General features: G+C 41.0%; 1 protein-coding gene across 6 annotated transcripts in view; it reads left to right on the top strand.

Moving 5' to 3' along the window:
- The window catches only part of gabrb3 (gamma-aminobutyric acid type A receptor subunit beta3), a 669,933-nt gene that overhangs the window by 623,663 nt on the left and 24,388 nt on the right, over nucleotides 1–21,882 (top strand). For all 6 annotated transcript variants that reach the window (XM_073044107.1, XM_073044105.1, XM_073044108.1 and 3 more), the window contains 2 exons: nucleotides 9,261–9,413; nucleotides 16,773–17,017. In XM_073044107.1, the coding sequence (XP_072900208.1) occupies nucleotides 9,261–9,413; nucleotides 16,773–17,017 (398 nt within the window). The remainder of the gene's footprint in view (nucleotides 1–9,260; nucleotides 9,414–16,772; nucleotides 17,018–21,882) is intronic.

The raw sequence follows: 21,882 nt of genomic DNA, 5'->3' as shown, positions 1-21,882 counted from the left end.
CCTCTGAACCTGCTCCAATGTCAACATTGAAAAATGATAGGGAAACACCAGACAGGATTGTGTGAGGAATGTCAGGAAGAGGAGTCAGTAGAACATGTAATTCTGAGTTGCAGGAAATATGGGATACAGAGAGAGATGATGAGAATTAATCTAAGGGAATTGGGGGTGCAGGAATTCACATTAAAAGGGTTACTGGGCATGGGTGAGAGAGCACAGGTCAGGTTACTTTTAGCTTTCTTAAGGGGTACAGGGGTTCTTTATAGGATATGATGGATAAGCAGGAATAGGGTACTAGGATGGCCAAAGAAGGAAGGATAAAGTGTAGATTAGGGTGGGTGTGTGTGAATGGGTGAAGGGATTTAGAATGTAAGTCTATCGTCTGATCCATACTCCAGAGCAGAAGGTGGTGGTAATGCAACATTAAGCTGGGTGCCAACCGCTGTAAAAGAAAAAGAACGTAAGACGATAATACCGTAAAATATAGGAGATGAATTAGGCCATTTGGCTCATTGAGTCTGCTCAGCCAGTTCTTCATAGCTGATCCAGTTTCCTTCTCAACTTCATTCCTCTACCTTCTTCCCATAATCTTTCATATCCTGACTAATCAAGAACCTATCAACCTCTGCCTTCAAAACACCCAATGACCTGGCCTCCACAGACACCTGTGGTAATAAATTCCACATACTCACCACTCTCTGGCTGAAGAAATCCCTCCTCATCTCCTCTCTGAATAGACATCCCTCTATTCTGAGGCTAGTTCTAGGTTCCCCCACTTTGGGAAACATCCTCTTCACATCCACTCTCTATAGGCCTTTTAACATTCGATAGGTTTCAATGAGAAACCATTTAATCTTCTAAATTCCAGTGAGTACAGCCCCAGAGCCTTCAATCGCTGCTCATAAAAATAAACCTTTCATTCCTGGAATCATCCTTGTGAACCTCCTCTGAACTCACTCCAATGTCAGCATATCTTTTCTTAGATACGAGGCCCAAGACTACTCACAATACTTCAAGTGAGGCCAGTATCTTTACTGAAAGATACTGGAGGCCTCGCCAGTATCTTTAAAGCTTGAGCATTACATCCTTTCCTTTATATTCTAGTCCTCTGAAAATGAATGATAACACTGCATTTGCCTTCCTCACCACTGACTTAATCTGTAAATCAATCTTTAGCAAATCCTGCACAAGGACGCAAGGACTGTCTAGTCCCTCTGCACCTCTTATTTTTGAAATGTCTGCCCATTTACAAAATAGTCTACATTTTATTCTTTCTACCAAAGTGCATAACCATACACTTGCCTGCTCTGTATTCCATTCGCAACTTCTTTGCTCATTCTCCTAATCTGTCTAAGTCCTTCTGCAGCCTCTCTGTTTCCTCAAAACTACCTGCCCCTCCACGTACCTTCATATCATCCACAGACTTGGCCACAAAGCTATCAATTCTATCATCCAAATCATTGACATACAACATAAAGCATAGCAGTCCCAACATCAATGCCCATGGAACACAGCTAGTCACCAGCAGTCAACTAGAAAAGGCTCCCTTTATTCCTACTCATTGCCTCCTGCCAATCCTCTATCCATACTAGTATCTTTCCTGTAATATCATGGGGCTTTTATCATGTTGGGCAACCTCATGTGTGGCACCTTGTCAGAGGCTTACTGAAAATCGAACTACACAACATCCACTGATTCTCTTTTGTCTATACCACTTGTTATTTCCTCAAAGAATTCCTACAGATTTGTCAGGCAAGATTTCCCCTGAAGGAAACCATGCTGACTTTGGGTTATTGTATCATGGGCCTCCGAGTACCCTAAGTCCTCATCCTTAACAATCAACTTCAACATCTTCCCAATATCTGTAGTCAGGCAAACTGGCCTACAATTTCCTTTCTTCTGCCTCCATCCCTTCTTAAAGAGTGAATTGATATTGGCAATTTTCCATTCCTCCAGAACCATTGCAGAAAATAGTGATTTGTGAAGATCAATACCAAGCCACCACCCTTTTCAGAATCCTGGGGTGTATTCTATCTGGTCCAGGTAACTTATTTACCTCAGAACTTTCAGCTTCCCAAGCACCTTCTCCCTAGTAATAACAATTGAACTTACTTCTGCCTTCAGACACTGTCAAACTTCCAGCATACTGCTAATACATACCATAGTGAAGACAGATGCAAAATACCTAATTTGTTCGTCTGCCATTTTCTTGTCCCCTATTACTACATCTACAGTGTCATTTTCCAGAGGTCCGACACCTACTCTCGCATCTCTTTTAATCTTTATATATCTGGAAAACTTGGTATCCAAAATATTTGATATAATTGGCTAGTTTATCTTTATATATAATCTTTTCCCTCTTTCCCTTTTTAATTGCCTTCTTTTGGCTCATTTCTAACCCCACCACTTTTTGCTCTATTATATGCCGTTTCTTTTGCTTTTATGTTGTTTTTTACTTCCCTAGTTAGCAACAGTTGAGTTATTCTGCCTTTAAAATACTACTTCTGTTTTGGGATACATCTATCCTGTGTCTTCCAAATTTCTCCCAGAAACTCTAGCCATTACTGTTCTGCCATCATCCCTGCTAGTGTCCCCTTCCAATCAAATTTGACCAGCTCCTCTTTCATGCCTGATAATTCCCTTCACTCCACTGTCATGCCAATATGTCTGACTTTAGTTTCTCCCTCTCAAGTTGCAGGCTAAAGGCTATCATATTATAATCAATGCATTCTAAGGATTTCTTTATGTTAAGCTCCCTAATCAAATTCTGTTTATTACACTACACCCAGTACAGAATAATTCTTCCCCCAGTGGCCTCAGCCACAGGCTGCTCTAAAAGCCATCTCATAGGCATTCTATAAAGTATCCCTCTTGGCACCCAGCACCAATCTGATTTTCCCAATCTACATACATATTGAAATCCTCTATGACTACTGTAACATTGCCCTTTTGGCTCTCCGGTCCTGTTCACCCTGTACACATCAGACTTCCAATATAACTCGGAGTCCTGCCATGTGCAGAAGTTCGCTGATGACACGGCCATAGTGGGGTGTGTCAGGAATGGACAGGAGGAGGAGTATAGGAAACTGATACAGGACTTTGTGATATGGTGCAACTCAAACTACCTGCGTCTCAATATCACCAAGACCAAGGAGATGGTGGTGGACTTTAGGAGATCTAGGCCTCATATGGAGCCAGTGATCATTAATGGAGAATGTGTGGAGCAGGTTAAGACCTACAAGTATCTGGGAGTACAGTTAGACGAGAAGCTAGACTGGACTGCCAACACAGATGCCTTGTGCAGGAAGGCACAGAGTCGACTGTACTTCCTTAGAAGGTTGGCGTCATTCAATGTCTGTAGTGAGATGCTGAAGATGTTCTATAGGTCAGTTGTGGAGAGCGCCCTCTTCTTTGTGGTGGCGTGTTGGGGAGGAAGCATTAAGAAGAGGGACGCCTCACGTCTTAATAAGCTGGTAAGGAAGGCGGGCTCTGTCGTGGGCAAAGTACTGGAGAGTTTAACATCGGTAGCTGAGCGAAGGGCGCTGAGTAGGCTACGGTCAATTATGGAAAACTCTGAACATCCTCTACATAGCACCATCCAGAGACAGAGAAGCAGTTTCAGCAACAGGTTACTATCGATGCAATGCTCCTCAGACAGGATGAAGAGGTCAATACTCCCCAATGCCATTAGGCTTTACAATTCAACCGCCAGGACTTAAGAACTTTTTAAAAGCTATTATTAATGCTTTTTGAGATAGTGATTTAGATGCATATCATATTTTTTACTGAGTTAAGAATTGTATGTAATTAGTTTTGCTACAACAAGTGTATGGGACATTGGAAAAAAAAGTTGAATTTCCCCATGGGGATGAATAAAGTATCTATCTATCTATCTATCTTTTCTATCTTCTGTTGTAATTTGTGGTCCACATCCAAGCTACTGTTCAGAGACCTATATATAACTCTCATCAGAGTCTTTTTTACCCTTGCAGTTTCTGAACTCTCCCCACAAGGATTCTACATTTTCTGATCCTATGTCACCTCCTTCTAAGGATTTGATTTCATTTTTTATCAATAGAGCCACCCTACCCCCTCTGCCTACCTGCATTGACTGGTTATTTCTCTCCATAGATGCTGCCTGACCTCCTGAGTTCCTCCAGCATTCTATGTTTGTTGCGTGCTCAAGATTTTCAGCATTCTCAGAATCTTATTTGTTGAATATTCTTCCTTAAATTTGAGCATAAGGTAGTGAGATGCTGCATTTCTTCAAGCACTTCATTAACTGTTTTCCTTCATCCTCCCTTGATAGAGACGTGAGATGCTCCACTGTTCAAGTAGATTATGGCTGATCCAAATTTTAACCCTGATGGATTACTAATCCTATAATAAAGCAGTATTATTCAGTCCCAATTGTGAAAATGTCAGTTGATTTCCAACCTTTTTGCAAAGATTGTTTATTTGCATTGCGTTTAAAGTATGGAACACTTTCCTCACATTACACCTCAACTAAATCCTATAGTTATTGTAACAAACGCAATAACATTTTGTTCAGACAAAGAAATACCACAGATATTTTGAGGTATTTTTCCAAAGAGCACAGTTAATTTGTTAGGTTGTAAATTAATTTTAAGTGCTTTAGAAATTGTAGAAAAAACTGACTTCCAAAACGATTCCAGTACAGAACAAGACAAAAACATGTGTGTCAGTGTAGCTGTCTCAGTTTTACATCTATCACAATAATTATCAACATTAGGAAAGATATTAGACAATCTCTCCTTTGTCAAATAGTAACGATGTACAATTTTAAATTGAATCAATGAATGGCTAGCACAAGAGTTAACCAACTTCAAGATCTGCATCCAGTCCTCTGTTATAAAAGTCAAATTAAGTTCCTTTTCCCAATCTTCAGATTCAGATTCAGATTATTGTCATTTAGAAACCACAAATGCAATGCAGTTAAAAAATGAGAAAACATTCCTCCAGAATGATATCACAAAAACATATGACAAAACAGACTACACCAGAAAATCCACATAACGTTTGACAATCCCCAATCCAGAGTCCGGAGAGGCTGCTGCGTATTAATATCGTGCTACCATTTTAGCGCGTTCCCCGGAAAGGAGCTCGAAATCCACCAGACGAAACAAGACCAAAAACTAAAGCTACAAGACCTGCACAAAACCACATAGTTACAACAGTGCAAACAATAGCATAATTGATAAAAAAAATAGACCATTGGCTTAAAAATACTCCAAAGATGTTAAAAGACTATAAGTTCAAAAGAAACTACCACACAGTTTCCACAAGTCCTCAGGGTCCCGATCGACTCATCATCCCACACAGGCAGCAGAAGGGAATACCCCCACTATGGTCTTCCACGGTGCCGCCCGACTCAGCCTCGCAGAAGCAGCACAGAGTGAAAGCTCTGTCGAACCCAGCCTCGCAGACACAGCACAATTAATTCTTAAAATAAGGGCGCTTATCCCATTGTAATAATAAATTATAAATTCTTCCAATGGAACTCTTCATCAAAGGGTTCATACTCATAATAGTATCTAACAGGTCGGCCTCTAATATGCAAGGAAAATTACTTAAATATTTTTGAAAGAAATGTCTAACTTGAAGGTATTGTAAGAAGTGTGCATATGAAAGAGAGTATTTATCAACTAATTGTTCAAAAGACATCAGTCTATCTTCTTTAAATAGATCCAAAAAAGAATTGATATCTTTATTTTTCCAAAAATAAAAAAATTGGATCACTCAAAGAAGGCTTAAAAAATAACTTCAATAAATTAAACTACAAAGTTTAAATTTTTTAAGATTAAAAAAATTACGGAACTGGAGCCAAATTTGTAAAGAATACTTAATCACAGGGTATGAATTTAAATTAGCAACTTTAGCTAATTGTATAGGTAGAGCAATTCCCAATAACGAGGTTAAGTAAAACTATTTCACAGCTTTCAATTCCAAATCTACCCAAATTGGCCGCTCTTTCTTATCAGCCCAGTGTAACCAAAAGGACATGTTATTGCGTCTGTTACGTTGATAGCTGGGAGGGCCATTCTTTTGAAGTGGAAGGGCACGTCGGCTCCCACTCTGTCACAATGGTTCTCTCAAGTGATGTTATGTCTTAGTTTGGAGAAAATTAGAAGTCGAACCTTTGAACCTATTTTTGATTTTGAGAAAAGATGGGGTTCATTTGCTCATTACTACCATTTGAGTTAATTGATAGATTTCCTCCATGATCTAATCGTAAATTTTGGTATAATTTTTTTTGCTGGCAGTTTGATGTTTATGTTTAGAAGCTTTTTGTATGACGCATGGCTCCGGGGTTGAACACCTAATGGGTTCTTTCTTTTTCCTCACTTTTTCTTGCTTTAGTAGGGTTTTCTCTTCTCTTTTTTTTGTGTCACCATATTTTTCAATACTTGATATTGGTTTTTTTTCCCTTTTGAGACATTGTAAGTGTTACTTACTTCGATGTACTCTTGATATTTTGGATAATAATAATGATAAAAAGATTTGAAAAAAAATCGTATAGTCATAGAGTACAAAAGCACAGATGCAAGTCCTTTGTCCCATCTAGACCATGCAGTGTTTGGGTACAACTGCTGACAGAGCAAACAGTTTAGTTGTACCACGGAGGCAAAATTCATAAGGGTGAAGAATGCTTAAGGGTGAGTCCGGAGGATGTTTACAAAGATTCTGGGAATGAAGTGGTTAACATGTGAGGAGCATTTAGCACCTTTAGGCCTGTACTCACTGAAATTTAGAAGAATGCAGGGGGAATCTCATTGAAACCTATAGAATGTTGAAAGGACTAAACAGGGTAGATGTGGAGAGAATGTTTCCTATGTGGGAATGTCCAGAACTAGGGGGCACAGTCTCAAAACTGAGAGGTGACCTTTTGGAACAGAGGTAAGGAGGATATTTTTTCTTTAGCCAAAGAGTGGTGAATCTGTGGAATGTTCTGCCACAGACTGTGGTGTTGGCCAAGTCCATGGGTGTATTCAAAACAGAATTTGATAGATTCTGATTGGTCGGTGCATCCAGGGATATGACGTGAGGGCAGGTGTATGGGGTTGAATGGGACTCCGGATCAGCCATGATGAAATGGAGGAGTGGACTCGATGGGCTGAATGGCCTAATTCTGCTCCTGGTCCTTATCATCTTATGATCTTTCTCGTGCACTCCAGGGAATAAAGCATTAACCGATTCAACCTTTCCTATAACTCAGGTCCCTAAGTCCCGGCAACATCCTTGTACTTTGTAGATTTTCTCCACCCTCTTTGATGCTTATTGTTATCTTGCCTGCAGGAAGGTGTCCAAACTGTACACAGTACTCCAATTCAGCCTCACTAACACCATATACAATTTTAACATAACATCCTATGTCCTGTACTGAATGTCTTGGAAGGTCAGTGTGCCAAAAGCCCACTTTACCTATGAAGCCACTTTCAGAGAATTAATTATCTGTTTTTGCAGGTCCCTTTGCTCATTTATAATTGAACCCTTCCTTATTACAGATTCCCCACAACTAAGGAATGACATCTACTCTTTCATCATCATGATTATGTGGCTTGTGTATGATCTGGGCAATCATTTTCCCATGACCATGATTGTTCTTGGCAATTTTTTCTGCAGAAGTAGTTTGCCATTGCTTTCTTCTGGGCAGTGTCTTTAGAAGAAAGGTGATTCCAGCCATTATTAATGTTCTGCAGAGATTGTCTGCCTAGCATCGTTGGTTGCATAACCAGGACTCGTGATATGCAGTAGCTGTTCCTATGGCTTCATGTGACATTGATTGGTGCTACACCTTGCCCAAGGGTGACTTGCAGGGTATCGGTGGGAAGTGCCTTATGCCTCCTTTGACAGAGACGTATCTCCACCTCACCAGCCAAACACTATACCCTATCTACACTATAAAATCCTGTAACGGCCTGAAATACCAACAGCAGATCACTCCATGATCTTCAGTATTCAACCAAACACATGCCCTATCTACTTAAGCTGTTCTCTCAATTAAACCCCATTTGCAATAATTAGTGCTATCAAAAGAATTGTGTGCAGGTTGGTGCTTAGTTCCTTAATTATTCGTGTTAAATTTGTACCTGAGATTAGAAAATGCTTTCTCTAAGTTGATGACTTCATCTGTGTTTCCCCAGACACCATCACGTTCAGAATTTTAAATAGTGTGCTTGGGTAATATCAACAATAAATCAGAGGTTAAAAGCTTATGGACTGATGCACGGACTCCGCTTTTCCCACAATGGCCAATATTAAAGGATAAAAAAACAATGAGAGAAAATTTAAAAAGCAAGAATCACTTTCAGCATTACTGCAAATTCCTAACGAGTATTATGGCTGTATTAAAAAATTAAAAGCACATTATATTAGAAATATTGGACTATTATTTACATATTATAACCAGAATCAGTTTAAAATCATTGGCATTTGGCATGAAATTTGTTGCTTTGCAGCAGCGGTGCAGTAAAGTACATAATCAAATCAATAATTGGTGCAAAAAGAGAAGGAAAAGAAACAAGTGTGGTAGTGTACATGAGTCCATTGTCCATTCAGAAATCTGATGTCGGAGAGGAAGAAGCTGTTTTTAAAATGCTGCCTGTCTGCCTTCACACTTCAAACCATGCTCCTTGTTGGTGGCTGGGTGGGGGGCATCCTTCTTGATGTGAATCAGAATCAGACTCAAGTTTAATATCACCATTATGCGTCATGAAATTTTGTTAACTTTACAGTAGCAGCACAATGAAATTCATGATAAATATAGAAAAGGAAACAGAGTTACCTTAAGTGTACGTGCCATATGCCATTTAAATAGTTAAGTTAAAATAAGTAGTGCAAAAAACAGAATTAAAAAGATAGTGAGGAGTGTTCTTGGGTTCAATGTCCATTCAGAAATCAATGGCAAAGGGGAAGAAACTGTTACTAATTTGCTGAGAGTGTGCCTAGGTCTGCTGTATCTCTTTCCTGATGGTAGCAATGAGAAAAAGGTATGTCCCAGGTGGTGGAAGTCCTTAATGATGGATACCGTCTTTCTGAGGCATTGCCTTTTGATGTTGCCCCAGATGCTGGGGAGGCTAGTGCCCATGATGGAGCTGGCTGAGTTTGTAACCTTCTGCAGCTTTTTCTAATACTGTGCAGTGGCCTCTCCATACTAGGTGGTCAGACCACTTCAATAAGCGCTGGTAGTCTGTGATCAGATTTGTTTCATTAAATGGCGCTTTCCTTCTTTGTTCTTCCAGGTGCATACCCAAGACTTTCACTGAGCTTTAAATTAAAGAGGAACATCGGCTATTTCATTCTCCAAACGTACATGCCGTCCATTCTGATTACCATTCTCTCCTGGGTGTCATTTTGGATCAATTACGACGCTTCAGCTGCAAGAGTTGCTTTGGGTAAGTGCTATCTGGGGCAAAAAAAACCCAGACCAGCAAAATGAAATATATCTGAAGACATGAGCATGTGACTTATCAAACTGATAGAAAAGTGACAAGGCCTATCACAGTGTTTTTGTTCTGACACTTGAAATAAGTGTAGATTGGTCACATCCGTGTGGGTTGGCACGGTAGTGTAGAAATTAGCGGATTGCTTTACAACATTGGCAGGTTCAATTCCCACTGCAGTCTGTAATGGGTTTGTATGCTATCCCTGTGACACGATGGGCTTCCCCCGGTTACCTCCCACGTTCCATAGACGTATGAGGTAGGAAATGGTGGGCACGCTGTGATGGTGCTGGAAGCATACCAACACTTACTGTCCCCAACACATCCTCGGACTGTGTTGATTGTTGACACAAACGATGCATTTTGCGGCAGATTTCGATGTGCATCTGACAGATAAAGCTAATCTGATCTTGATGTAGAGCTTTGCCAAGTTTTGGTGGTTTATTCACAAGGTGTGAGCATCCTGCATGATGGCCCCTGGACATGATAAATGATCGGAGCGGGCAGAGTGTGGGAGCTGGTTCAGTCTTGATGCCCAGTGCTGTCAGTGTGGAGTCCTAACGTTCTCCCTGTGACAGCATAGGTTGCATCTGGGGTGCTCAAGCTTTCTCTTACATCTTAAACTATGTCTGGATTGGTAGGCAAATTGCTTCGAGCGTGTAGGCGAGCGGTGTAAAAGGAATATCATCCTCATTTATTTTCTAACCAAGCCACCCATGATTTGCGCACCAAACCTCCAAGCCTAATGAAGTATAACACCCAAGACCGGGTCCCTCAGTAATGTATAAACTCCAGCCAGCTGCCAGAACCAAACAGTAACTGTTGACAAAGCGTCTGCAGTGAGCTACCTTGGGTCATATGGAGCTTCATCTCCCATCACACATTGTTATGCTCAGCGCAATGGAGCAACAGGAGCTGATGAGGAAACAGTCAGATGAAACAAGATGATCACAGATGGTCCGTGTCCAGGTCTCCTGTTTAAAAATAGGAGGTGGGACATGTTTTGGCATAGCTTTTAGACCACGAGTAAACATGCTCTCAACCTGTAAATTTCTGTCATTTAGAGACCAGTAGTGACCTGAGAGAATTTTGCAATTTATTACACTGTCAGATTTAGTGTCAGGCCTGAAGTTTATCCAGGCATCTTATCCTTCCAGATATAGCTCATGTAAAGTTCTTGACCTCATAATCTACCTCATTATGACCCTGCACCTCGCTGTTTATCTGCACTGCACTTTCTCTGTAGTTGTTACATTTTATTCTGCATTGATGTTGTTTTTACCTTGTTCTACTGTATCTCAGTGCCCTGTGTGATAATCTGATCTGTATGAACAGAATGCAAGACAAGCTTTTCACTGTATCTTGGACCACTGATGCCAGACAGGCATTCTCTGAAGAGTATTGATAATAGCTGGGGTCACATGTCTTGTAAAGACACTGCCCAGAAGAAGGGAATCACAAACTACTTCAGTAGAAAAAATTGCCAAGAGCAATCATGGTCATGGAGAAGACTATGGTCGCCCACGTCATATGACATGGTGCATAATAATAATGATGAATTATGTGGCAGCAACTCGAATGCGTAAAAACATGCAGACGTGGTCAAGAGGTTCAGTTGTTGTTCAGATCAAACATCAGAATAGGGAAGAAATGTGATCTAGGTGATTTTGTCCATGAAATAATTATTGGTGCCAGACCAGGGGGGTTTGAGTATCTCAGAAACTGCTTACCTCTAGGGAATGCACAACAGTCTTAAGAGCTTACAGAGAACGATGCAAAAATCAAAAAAAAAAAAAATCCAGTGAGCAGCAGTTCTGTGAGTGAAGCGCCTTGTTAAAGAGAGTGTTCAAAGGAGAATGAGCAGAATGGTTCAAGCTGACAGGAAGGCGACAGTAACTCAGATAAACACACATTACAACTTTGGTGTGCAGAAGAGCATCTCTGAATCCACAATGCATTGAACCTTGAAGTGGATGGACTACAGCAGCTGGTCCCACTGGGTTCCACTCTTGTCCCCAGTAAAGTGTCCAATGAGTGTACTTCCTGAGTGGTTACAAAAATTGTTGAAATCATTGTTAGTATCATGAAGATTCTGCAGGCCATCAGATAAATTATAAAAAGAATTGAATTGAGACATTGAAATATCTCTTTTGTATGGTATAAGCGTGGCAGACTGTGTAATTTCTTCAGCGCTTAACTGCTTGAGTTTGAAGTGCAGCAAAATTTATTGCCAACATAATAAGCAGTATCTAGAATATGAATAGGAAATAAACATTATTCCTTTTATTTATTATTCATAGAGCCTTCAACTCAGTTGATGAAAATCCATAGCCTGTTTGATGATTTTGAGCTTACAATTAAAATGATCACTCATTCCGCTGTAAGCTAGCTCCCTTGTAGTCTCAATTCTGCTGTCTGTTTTATCAGGCAAGAAGCATATTGTTTTTTGACATATGGGTAAAAATTACTACTTTTAAGGCACAAATATCATACTTCCCTTCTTGGTGTTTTAAGAGTGCTATGATCAGTTTAAAAGCAATGACCTAATAACACCACTATTGAAGGTGATCAGAGCACAAACTGGAAATATAAGCTTTCTAGGTCTCAATAGTGACAGAAGAAGACACATTGATTGTAATCAACGAAGGAACCACTTTGCCTTCCCTAACCTGGTCAAACAATCAGCAGGTGGTACCCACGTATGAAGCAGAATGGAGGATTTTTCAAAAGGGTATTTGCTCGAATTTTAAGGTGGCTATCACCAGAAGTTATTTCTGGTCTTTGGAATTAGTCCGGGAATGAAAAGGTTGATGCATGAGGAACATTTCATAGCTCCGAGCCTGTACTTGCTGGAGTTTAGAAGAATGAGTGGGAATCTCAATGAAACCTATTGAAGGCCTAGTTGTGGAGAGGATGCTTCCTATAATGGGGAGGGGGTCTCAGACTCACAATAGAGGGAACTCCCTTTAGAACAGAGATGAGGAGGAATTTCTTTTGTCAGAGGGTGCTGAATCTATTCAATTCATTGCCTCAGACAGCTGTGGAGGCCAGTTTATCGGGTATACTTAATGAGGAGGGTGATAGGTTCTTGATAAGTAAGGGTGTCAAAGGTTATGAGGAGAATGGGGTTGAGAGGCCTAAAACGTCAACTGTACTGCCAGTCCTGCCGAAGTGTCTCAGCCCAAAACATCGACTGTATTCTGTTCCATTGAAGCTGCCTGGCCTGCTGAGATCCCCCAGCATTTTGTGGATAATAAGTCAGCCTTGGTGTAATGATGGAGCAGACTTGGCGAGCAGACTGCCCTAATTCTAGTCCTATGTCTTGTGGTCTACTACAAAAATGATTTTTCAGAGCTGAATTGAGTGAATGAATGTCAGTTGTAATATTTTCCCACATTCTGCTTCACTGGTTGTTGTGCTGCAGCCTGGTCAGTACCTGGACCATGTGTCATTAATATTGGCCCAAATGCAGGAAGCAGACTTTCAAAGTGATGGGATTAACTGACCTACAGGCAGCAACCATTCAAAAATACAAATGGAAGTTTGTTTATTATTGTCGCATATACCGAGGTACAGTGAAAAATCCTGTCTTGCTTATGATTCACACAGAGCAATTCTTCACACAGTACATTGAAGTACTACAAAATAAAACAATGGCAGAATGAATCACCACTGACATATGTCGTGAAATTTGTTATTTTTCATCAGCAATACAGTGCAATACATAAAAAACTTATAAATTACAATATGATATATTTATATTATTGTGCTGAAGTCTTAGGCACATGTGAAAAATTCTGTAAAGCTAAGATGTTTTCAAAAATACTGAAATGAAAAGTTTTTAAATATCTATGTCGGTTATTCCAAGCATCTTGGAGGACTTGCTACAGTTCCTCTGCAGACTTTGGCTGTCTTGCTTGCTTCTGTCTCCACAGGTAGTCCTAGACAGCCTCAGTGATGTTGAGATCAGGGCTCTGTGGAGGCCACACCATCTGAAACCAGATAAAAAATCTAGGGTGCCCAAGATTGGCACAGTACTGTACATATTGTATATGTGAATAATGAGGTAGTGTTCACTGTCTGTTCAGAAATCTGTTGGCAGAGAGGAAGACAGTATCCCTAAAGCATTGCATGTGTGCCATCAAGCTCCTACACCTCTTCTGTAATGGTAGGAATAGGAAGAGAACATGTCCTGTGTGATGGGAGTCCTTAATGATGGAAGTAGAACAAAGTGTAACAGATACAGACAAAGTGAAGTGCAATAAACAATAAGGTGCAAAATAATAACAAGGTAGACTTTGAGGTCAAGAGTCCATCTTATTGTATAAGGCTCAATGTTCAATAGTCTTGAAACAGTGAGGTAGAAGTTGTGACTTCATGAGTAAAAGTACAGTTGTCTGTCACAATAGTCAATGCAGAGCATATTATATTAATTAGCCTGCAAACTGAAAACTCTGGATTTAATTCCTAATTAGCAATGAGTTCCTGAATCTCAGACACAATGATACTGGTGGAATGACCATTGATCCTTGAAAGTGGGATGAGATAGTAAATCCATTGAAAAACCCTGACAGTCGACACCTAATTGGTTTCCAGTAGTTGCATCTAGTAAGTCCACGAGCAGCTAGAACAGCTGTCAAGTACTTTTCCTACTAGTGTATTATCCACCTTCACCAACTCCACCACCGTCACCAGCAGCCCATTCCATGCACTCACCACTCTCTGCGTAAAAAACCTACCCCTGACATCTCCTCTGTACCTGCTTCCAAGCACCTTAAAACTGTGCCCTCTCGTGCCAGCCATTTCAGCCCTGGGAAAAAGCCTCTGACTATCCACACAATCAATGCCTCTCATTATCTTCTATACCTCTATCAGGTCTCCTCTCATCCTCCGTCGCTCCAAGGAGAAAAGGTCAAGTTCACTCAACGTATTCTCATAAGGCATGCTCCCCAATCCTGGCAACATTCTTGTAAATCTCCCCTCAGATTCAGATTCAGATTCAGTTTATTGTCATTTAGAAACCACAAATGCAATGCAGTTAAAAAATGAGACAACGTTCCTCCAGAATGATATCACAAAAGCATATGACAAAACAGACTACACCAGAAAATCCACATAACGTTTGGCAATCCCCAATCCAGAGTCCGGAGAGGCTGCTGCGTATTAATATCGCGCTACCATCTTAGCGCGTTACCCGGAAAGGAGCTCCAAATCCACCAGACAAAACAAGACCAAAAACTAAAGCTACAAGACCTGCACAAAACCACATAGTTATAACAGTGCAAACAATAGCATAACTGATAAAAAAAAACAGATCACGGGCACAGTAAAATTAGTCCAAAGATAAATAGTCCCCTGCACCCTTTCTATAGTTTCCACATCTTTCCTGTAGTGAGGCGACCAGAACTGAGCATAGTACGCCAAGTGGATCTGACTAGGGTCCTATATAGCTGCAACATTAACTCTCAGCTCCTAAACTCAATCCACCGTATGCCTTCTTAACCATAGAGTCAACCTGTGTAGCAGCTTTGAGTGTCCTATGGACTCGGACCTCAAGATCCCTCTGATCCTCCACACTGCCAAAAATCTTACCATTAATACCATATTCTGCCATCATATTTGACCTACCAAAATGAACCACCTCACCCTTATCTGGGTTGAACTCCAGCTGCCAACATTTTGTGTGTGTTGCATTGGATTTCCAGCATCTGCAGATTTTCTCGTGTTCTCTATTTCTCTTCATAAGCTAACACCATCAACTCTGGAATCAGTATTATCTTTCCTCAAGAAAGAAGACCAGAGCTGCAAACAGTACTCCAGGTGCAGCCTCGCCAGTATCCTGTACAGTTGCATCATAACCTCCCTATATAGTCACAAGGAGAATCTGTAAACTTCACACTTCACACTGGAGGTCAGGACTGAACCTGGGTCTCCTGTGAGGCAGCTGTGCTATTGTGCTATCAAAATCAAGCCTTTGGTGGATGTTACCAGGAGTGAGGTATAACTGCTCACTGGATGTTTAATCCCGTGCGTTAATTACAACAGGGTCTTTTAAGAGACTCCTGGATGGGTACATGGAACTTAGAAAAATAGAGGGCTATGGGTAGCCCTATGTAATTTTTAAAGTAAGGACATGTTCAGCACAGCTTTGTGGGTGAAGGGCCTGTATCGTGCTGTAGGCTTTCTATGAACTCAGAAATTGAGGTCACCTGGGATTATACTTGTTGCAGTTCAGAAGAATGAGACAGCATCGTGGAGCAACATAAACTTATGAAAGGGATAGATAAGATGGAGGCACAACAGTTGTTTCCACTGGTAAGTGAGACTAGAACTACTGCACATCGCCTCAAAATTTGGGGGAATAGATTTAGGATGGCGATAAGGAGAAAATGTTTTTCCCAGAGCGTAGAGAATTTGTGGAATTCTCTCCTCAGGAGACAGTAAAGGCTACCTCATTAAATATATTTAAACCACAGTTGGATATATTTTTACGTTGCAGGGGAATTAAGCGTTATGGGGGAAAAGCAGGTAGATGAGGATGAGTCCACAGCCGGGTCAGCCATGATCTTATTGAATGCAAGAAGGCTTGATTGGCCAGATCCTTACTTCTGATCCTATTTATTATGGGTTTTTTTTTGTTCTTATATTTTCTGGGTCCTTTGGTTTCCTCCCACATTCCAAAGGCATGCAGGTTGAAAGTTCAGTTGTCCCTCATGTGCAAGTGAGTGGTAGAATCAGGGAGAAGCTGTAGGGAGAATAGATTATACAGGAATAGGATTGATCTGTGAACTGGCATAGACTCATTGTGTCAAAATGGACTTTTCCATGTCATCACAAAACATGATAACAAATTAGAATAACAAGCAAGATTTTAGTATGACCATTATTTTGAGGGGCTACACCTCAATCCAATTCAAACCCTAAAGGGTAGGAAATAAGAAGAAATGTGAACAACTTCCCATACACTCAGTTTTCTGAATAGACAATGAACCAACTCATGAACACGACCTCACTGTCTTTGCTCTCTTTTTACACTACATATTTTATTTAATTTATGTGTATATATTCCTTACTCTATGTTATAGTATTTTTAATGCTTTCACAAAACAACAAATTTCATGACAAATGTCTGTATATTAAACCTGATTCTGATCTTGTGTTTTTGGATGCCAATTATATTTTATCTTTTTCCAATGTTTCCTTTTCTAAATTTTGCTATCTCATGTCCCAAAGGTTCTTAAAGACTTTGGCAATTCTCATCATGCCTCATCAACACATGGATCGCTAAATCCTGTTTGTAATTCTCTATAGGAATCACTACTGTGCTGACTATGACAACCATCAATACTCATCTGAGAGAGACCCTTCCAAAGATCCCCTATGTCAAGGCCATCGACTTGTACCTGATGGGGTGCTTTGTGTTTGTTTTCTTGGCCTTGCTCGAGTATGCATTTGTCAACTACATCTTCTTTGGGAGAGGGCCACAGATGCAGAAGAAGCTACAAGAAAAGTCAACGAAAGGCAACCACAGTCGGCCTAAGTATGAAGGCAACAGGGTAAGAGAACCTAAACCATACATGCTCCGTGTGACGGTTGCTTTAACGTCAATTTTCATAGAGTTATTGTTGTATGTCTGAAGTCTAAGGCTTAATCTTACCATTTTCTGGAGATAATTACTGCTTTTTATGCCACTGGCATTTAGGGCAACAAGGAAGGTCCTCCATCTCTGGTGGCATTCAAGGCTTCCTTTATCATGTCGGTAGCTCCCTCTCGGTTTTCGCTACTGTCAGTCATGCAAGTCCCAGGTGGAGACTCAGGATCTACATCACACTCAGATGTAGAAGGATTCTTCATTACTGTCTCCATAATAATTTTGTTTTACCAGACAGGTTTGTTAGCCCTAAGCTGAACCCCTGAATTTAGAGGACCAGTAGACCATTGTTAGACTGGCCTCTACCCTTTGACCTGTTTGGCATTAGTGACCCTACCAAAAGCCCTGACTCCAGCCAACATAGCTCTCCAGGTCATTGAGGCATGCAAGCCTCCAAACCACAACAAGTTTGTGGTCCTCCAGAAGGATTTGCTGGAGTTGGACAATGTTTAACTGACTTGCATGATTTTTGACTTCAATGGGAAAGAAATTCAGGGAATTTATTAAAGAAGCAGCCAGTCTAAAGCCATTCATGTTATTTTGGAAGCAGAAATTTGAACCAACCCTCTTAATATCTGGATCACCGTGGGGAAGCTGAAAAGACGACACTCCAAAAGGCATAAACTGCTGCAGAGAATATCAGTTCTGTCAGGAAGAAGCTGAGTGGTTCAGAATTGGCCTGCTGCCTATCAGGATAAGAAAAAAAAACAGGTGATTCACCAACTCAGGAAACAAAGGCTACTTGGACCATCGCTTCAAACTTCGCCCCTCCCATTCCTGGATCTGTCTTCATTCTGAGTCCAATTTCCTAGATACTGCCACCTTGGTCGTATTTGTTTTTAAACAATGCTCCAAGACCACTGCTCCAAGCCTGCTATGTGACTGTGTCTAGACCAGAGTGATTCTGTGTTAGTCTTCTGCTAGGAGCACAGTTCCAAGCACCTTGAAGGCTTATGGCTGTGCAGGGCTTCTTCCAGTATGGTGTCAAAACAGCATTGAAACAATCCCTTCCCCTTCCAATGAGAGGTCCAGCCTCAGACTCCCCAGCTATGAAGGCTGTCACTATTACTGAACATCTTTGATGTTCATAGGCATTCAAAATCGCCTGGGACCCATAAAAATATTTACTTATAAGATGAAATTAATTACACTTTTGGACAAAAGCTTTATAAGAAAAATACATGTGTACACATATACTGGTTGGCCACTTTATTAGGTACAGCTCTAAATCTGCTTGTTGATGCAAATAATATAAAATCAGCCAATTACATGGCAGCAACTCAGTGCATAAGAGCATGCAGGCATTGGTCAAAAGTTTCATTTGTTATTCAGACCAAACAACAGAATGGGGAAGAAATGTGATCTAAGTGACTTTGATCATGGAATGATCTTTGGTTCTAGATAGTGTGGTTTGAGTATTTCAGGGACTGCTGCTTTTCTGGGGTTTTCACGCACAACAGTCTCTTGAGTTTACTGAAAATGGTGCAAAAAAACAAAATGAAAATCCAGCGAGCAGCAGTTCAGTGGGTGAAAATGCCTTGTTAATGAGAGAGGTCAGAGGAGAGTGGCCAGACTGGTTCAAGCTGACAGGTGTTACAACAGTGGTGTGCTGAAGATTATCTCTGAATGCACAACATGTCAAATCTTTAAGTAGATGGGCTACGGCAGTTGAAGATCAGGAACAATTTCAAGTAACACCTTGTATTCTGTCCGATCCTACCAATCCACTTGGTTCCATCTCTATATCTCTATCTATCTATCTATCTCTCTCTCTCACAATTGCTCTCTCTCTCTCTCTCTCACTCACTCTCACTGTCTCTTTCTCTCTTCTCTCTCCCTCTCTCCCTCCCTCCCCATATTCAGCTTATTGTTCTCAATATTATGGGTATCAGATATGCTCAATGTCCCTCCTATTTCACTTTTTAAGAATGTGTTTACTTAAATCCCTCCATCTTTCATTGGAGATCAGTGTATTTGCTTGAGACATGCAGCCTCCAGGTGATCAATTCTCCTTTGTGTCAGCGGGAGCAGAGTAGTAAACAATGCAGCAGAGAAGTGTGAACCTTGCGGCACATTCAAACTCCTCTGATGGGGTGACATGTCTCAACAGTCTCTTTGCTCTCTAATGTTGCCTGACTCTGTTTAAGCATGACCTTGCCGCAAGCCATTGGTGTACAAGCCAGAGTACATTATCAGTTAGATTGTACATGCCCTGAAGAAGCATTCATGACTGCTGAGCCAGGTAACTATTTATTATTATAAGACCATAGAAGCAGAACTAGGCCATTCAGCCCATCGAGTCTGCTCCGCCATTCTATCATGACTGATTTAGTTTCCCTCTCCTGTCTTTTCACCCATAACCTTCGACGGCCTAACTAATTAAGAACCTGTCAACCACTACTTTAAATATACCCAATAACTTGGTATCTGGTAACCCAATGACTTTGGTTAAATATACCCAATGATTTAGACTGTTAAACTCTCTACTGCCCGTTACGCTTCTGCTGTTCAGGGCAGCAATGAAGGTTCTCCATTTCTGGTGGTGTTCAGGGCTTCCCTCATCATGTCAGTAGCTCGGTTTTCACCCCTGTCAGTTATGCAAGTCCTGGGTAGAGACTCAGGAATATGGTCTCACACAGATATAGAAGGATTCTTCATTGCTGTTTCTGTAACAATTTTATTTTACCAGTTGGGGTTGGTGACCTTGAGATGAACTCCTGAACTTGGAGGACCGGTGGACCACTCTTAGTTGGCCTTCTACCTTTTGACCTGCTTAGCATGGGTGACCCTACCAAGAGCCAATGCCCTGACTCCAGCCAACATAGCTGTCCAGGTCATTGAGGCATACAAACTTCCCAATTATGACAACACTGTGGTCTTCTTGGAGGAGACTAATAAACACTGATTATTTATACCGAATGTATATTATTTATACATAGATTTATCCCGACTTGTTGAGTTGCTCGAGCATTTTGAGTCTGACTATCATGTTGGTTGTGCCTTGAGTCCTCAGCGGTGAGTTGTTTCTTTCAATGAGGCGTCTGTGTAAATACAAAGACAAAAACTACTGAAAGTGTAGTGATGTGTAGTGAACCACCAAACTGTGGGCACCAACCCTCCCAAGACAGAAAGATATCTGAAAGACATCCAAAGGCTGCGAAGGTTAGGTCTTCATACACAAAATGCTGGAGAAACTCAGCAGGTCAGGCAATATATATGGAGATGAATAGATAGATGAATGTTTCAGGCCGATAACCTTCTTCAGGACTTTATTCCCTGGACTGCTGAAGATTGAGGGGAGACTTTGCAGAAGCATTCACAATCATAAGGAGTATAGATAGGGAGAATGCAAGGGGACTTTTTCTCCCTCCGTTTGGGTGAGATGGCAACAAAAGGTCATAGGTTTTGGTAGAAAGGTTAAATATTTAAGGGGATTCTGAAGAGGAATAAACAGTCAATGCTTCAGGCTGAGACCCTTCATCAGGTCTGGAAATGAAGAGGACAGAGACCAGAATAAGAAGATGGGGGAAGGTGGGGGGGGGGGAGGGTTAGGACTACAAGCTGGCAGTTGATAGGTGAGACCAAGTGAATGTTGGGTTGCTGGGGAGTGGAGAATAATGTGACCTCAATGACTGACTGACTGACTGGCCAATGAATTCCCACACTGACTCCATTTCCCTTGATTGTTTTAACATCAGGAAAACTGCTGCTGACTTGAATATTCTCTGCAGCTGAGAAATTCCAAATGTTCACCACACTCTGGCTGAAGACCATTCATCTCATCACTGTTTAGGCTTCATCTGGAGTATTGGATTTTACTCTGGTCACCTCATGATAAGAAGAATGTGGGGACATTGGACAGGGTGCAGAAGAGGTTTACTGGGATGTTGCCTGGATTAAAGGGCATGTACTATGAGGAGCTGTTGGACAAAGCAGAGTTCTTTTCTCTGGAATGGCAGAAGCTGTGAAAAGACTTGATAGAGATTTTGTAAGATTGTGACACACATAGATTGACGGATGGTATCTTTGTTCCAGAATGCTGATAAGTGTGAGGTACTACATTTTGGTAGGACTATTCAAAACAGGACATACATGATAAATGTTAGGGCATTGAGGAATGCAGTAGAACAAAGTGATCTAGGAATAATGGTGCATAGTTCCCTGAAGGTGGAATCTCATGTGGATAGGGTGGTGAAGAAAGCTTTTGGTATGCTGGCCTTTATAAATCAGAGCATTGAGTATAGGAGTTGGGATGTAATGTTAAAATTGTACAAGGCATTGGTGAGGCTAAATTTTGAGTGTTGTGTACAGTTCTGGTCACCGAATTATAGGAAAGATGTCAACAAAATAGAGAGTGTGCAGAAGAGATTTACTAGAATGTTACCTAGGTTTCAGCACCTAAGTTACAGAGAAAGGTTGAACGAGTTAGGTCTTTGTTCTTTGGAGAGTAGAAGGTTGAGGGGGGACTTAATAGAGGTATTTAAAATTATGAGGGGGATAGATAGAGTTGACGTGGATAGGCTGTTTCCATTGAGAGTAGGGGAGATTCAAACAAGAGGACATGAGTTGAAAGTGAAGGGGCAAAAGTTTAGGGGTAACATGAGGGGAAACTTCTTTACTCAGAGAGTGGTAGCTGTGTGGAATGAGCTTCCAGTAGAAGTGGAAGAGGCAGCTTCGATTTTGTCATTTAAAAAAAAATTGGATAGGTATATGGACAGGAAAAGAATGGAGGGTTATGGGCTGAGTGCAGGTAGGTGGGACTAGGTGAGA

Source organism: Hemitrygon akajei, chromosome 4 (assembly GCF_048418815.1).
Source record: "Hemitrygon akajei chromosome 4, sHemAka1.3, whole genome shotgun sequence".
NCBI lineage: Eukaryota > Metazoa > Chordata > Chondrichthyes > Myliobatiformes > Dasyatidae > Hemitrygon > Hemitrygon akajei.
This window is presented reverse-complemented; position numbering and strand designations above follow the sequence as displayed.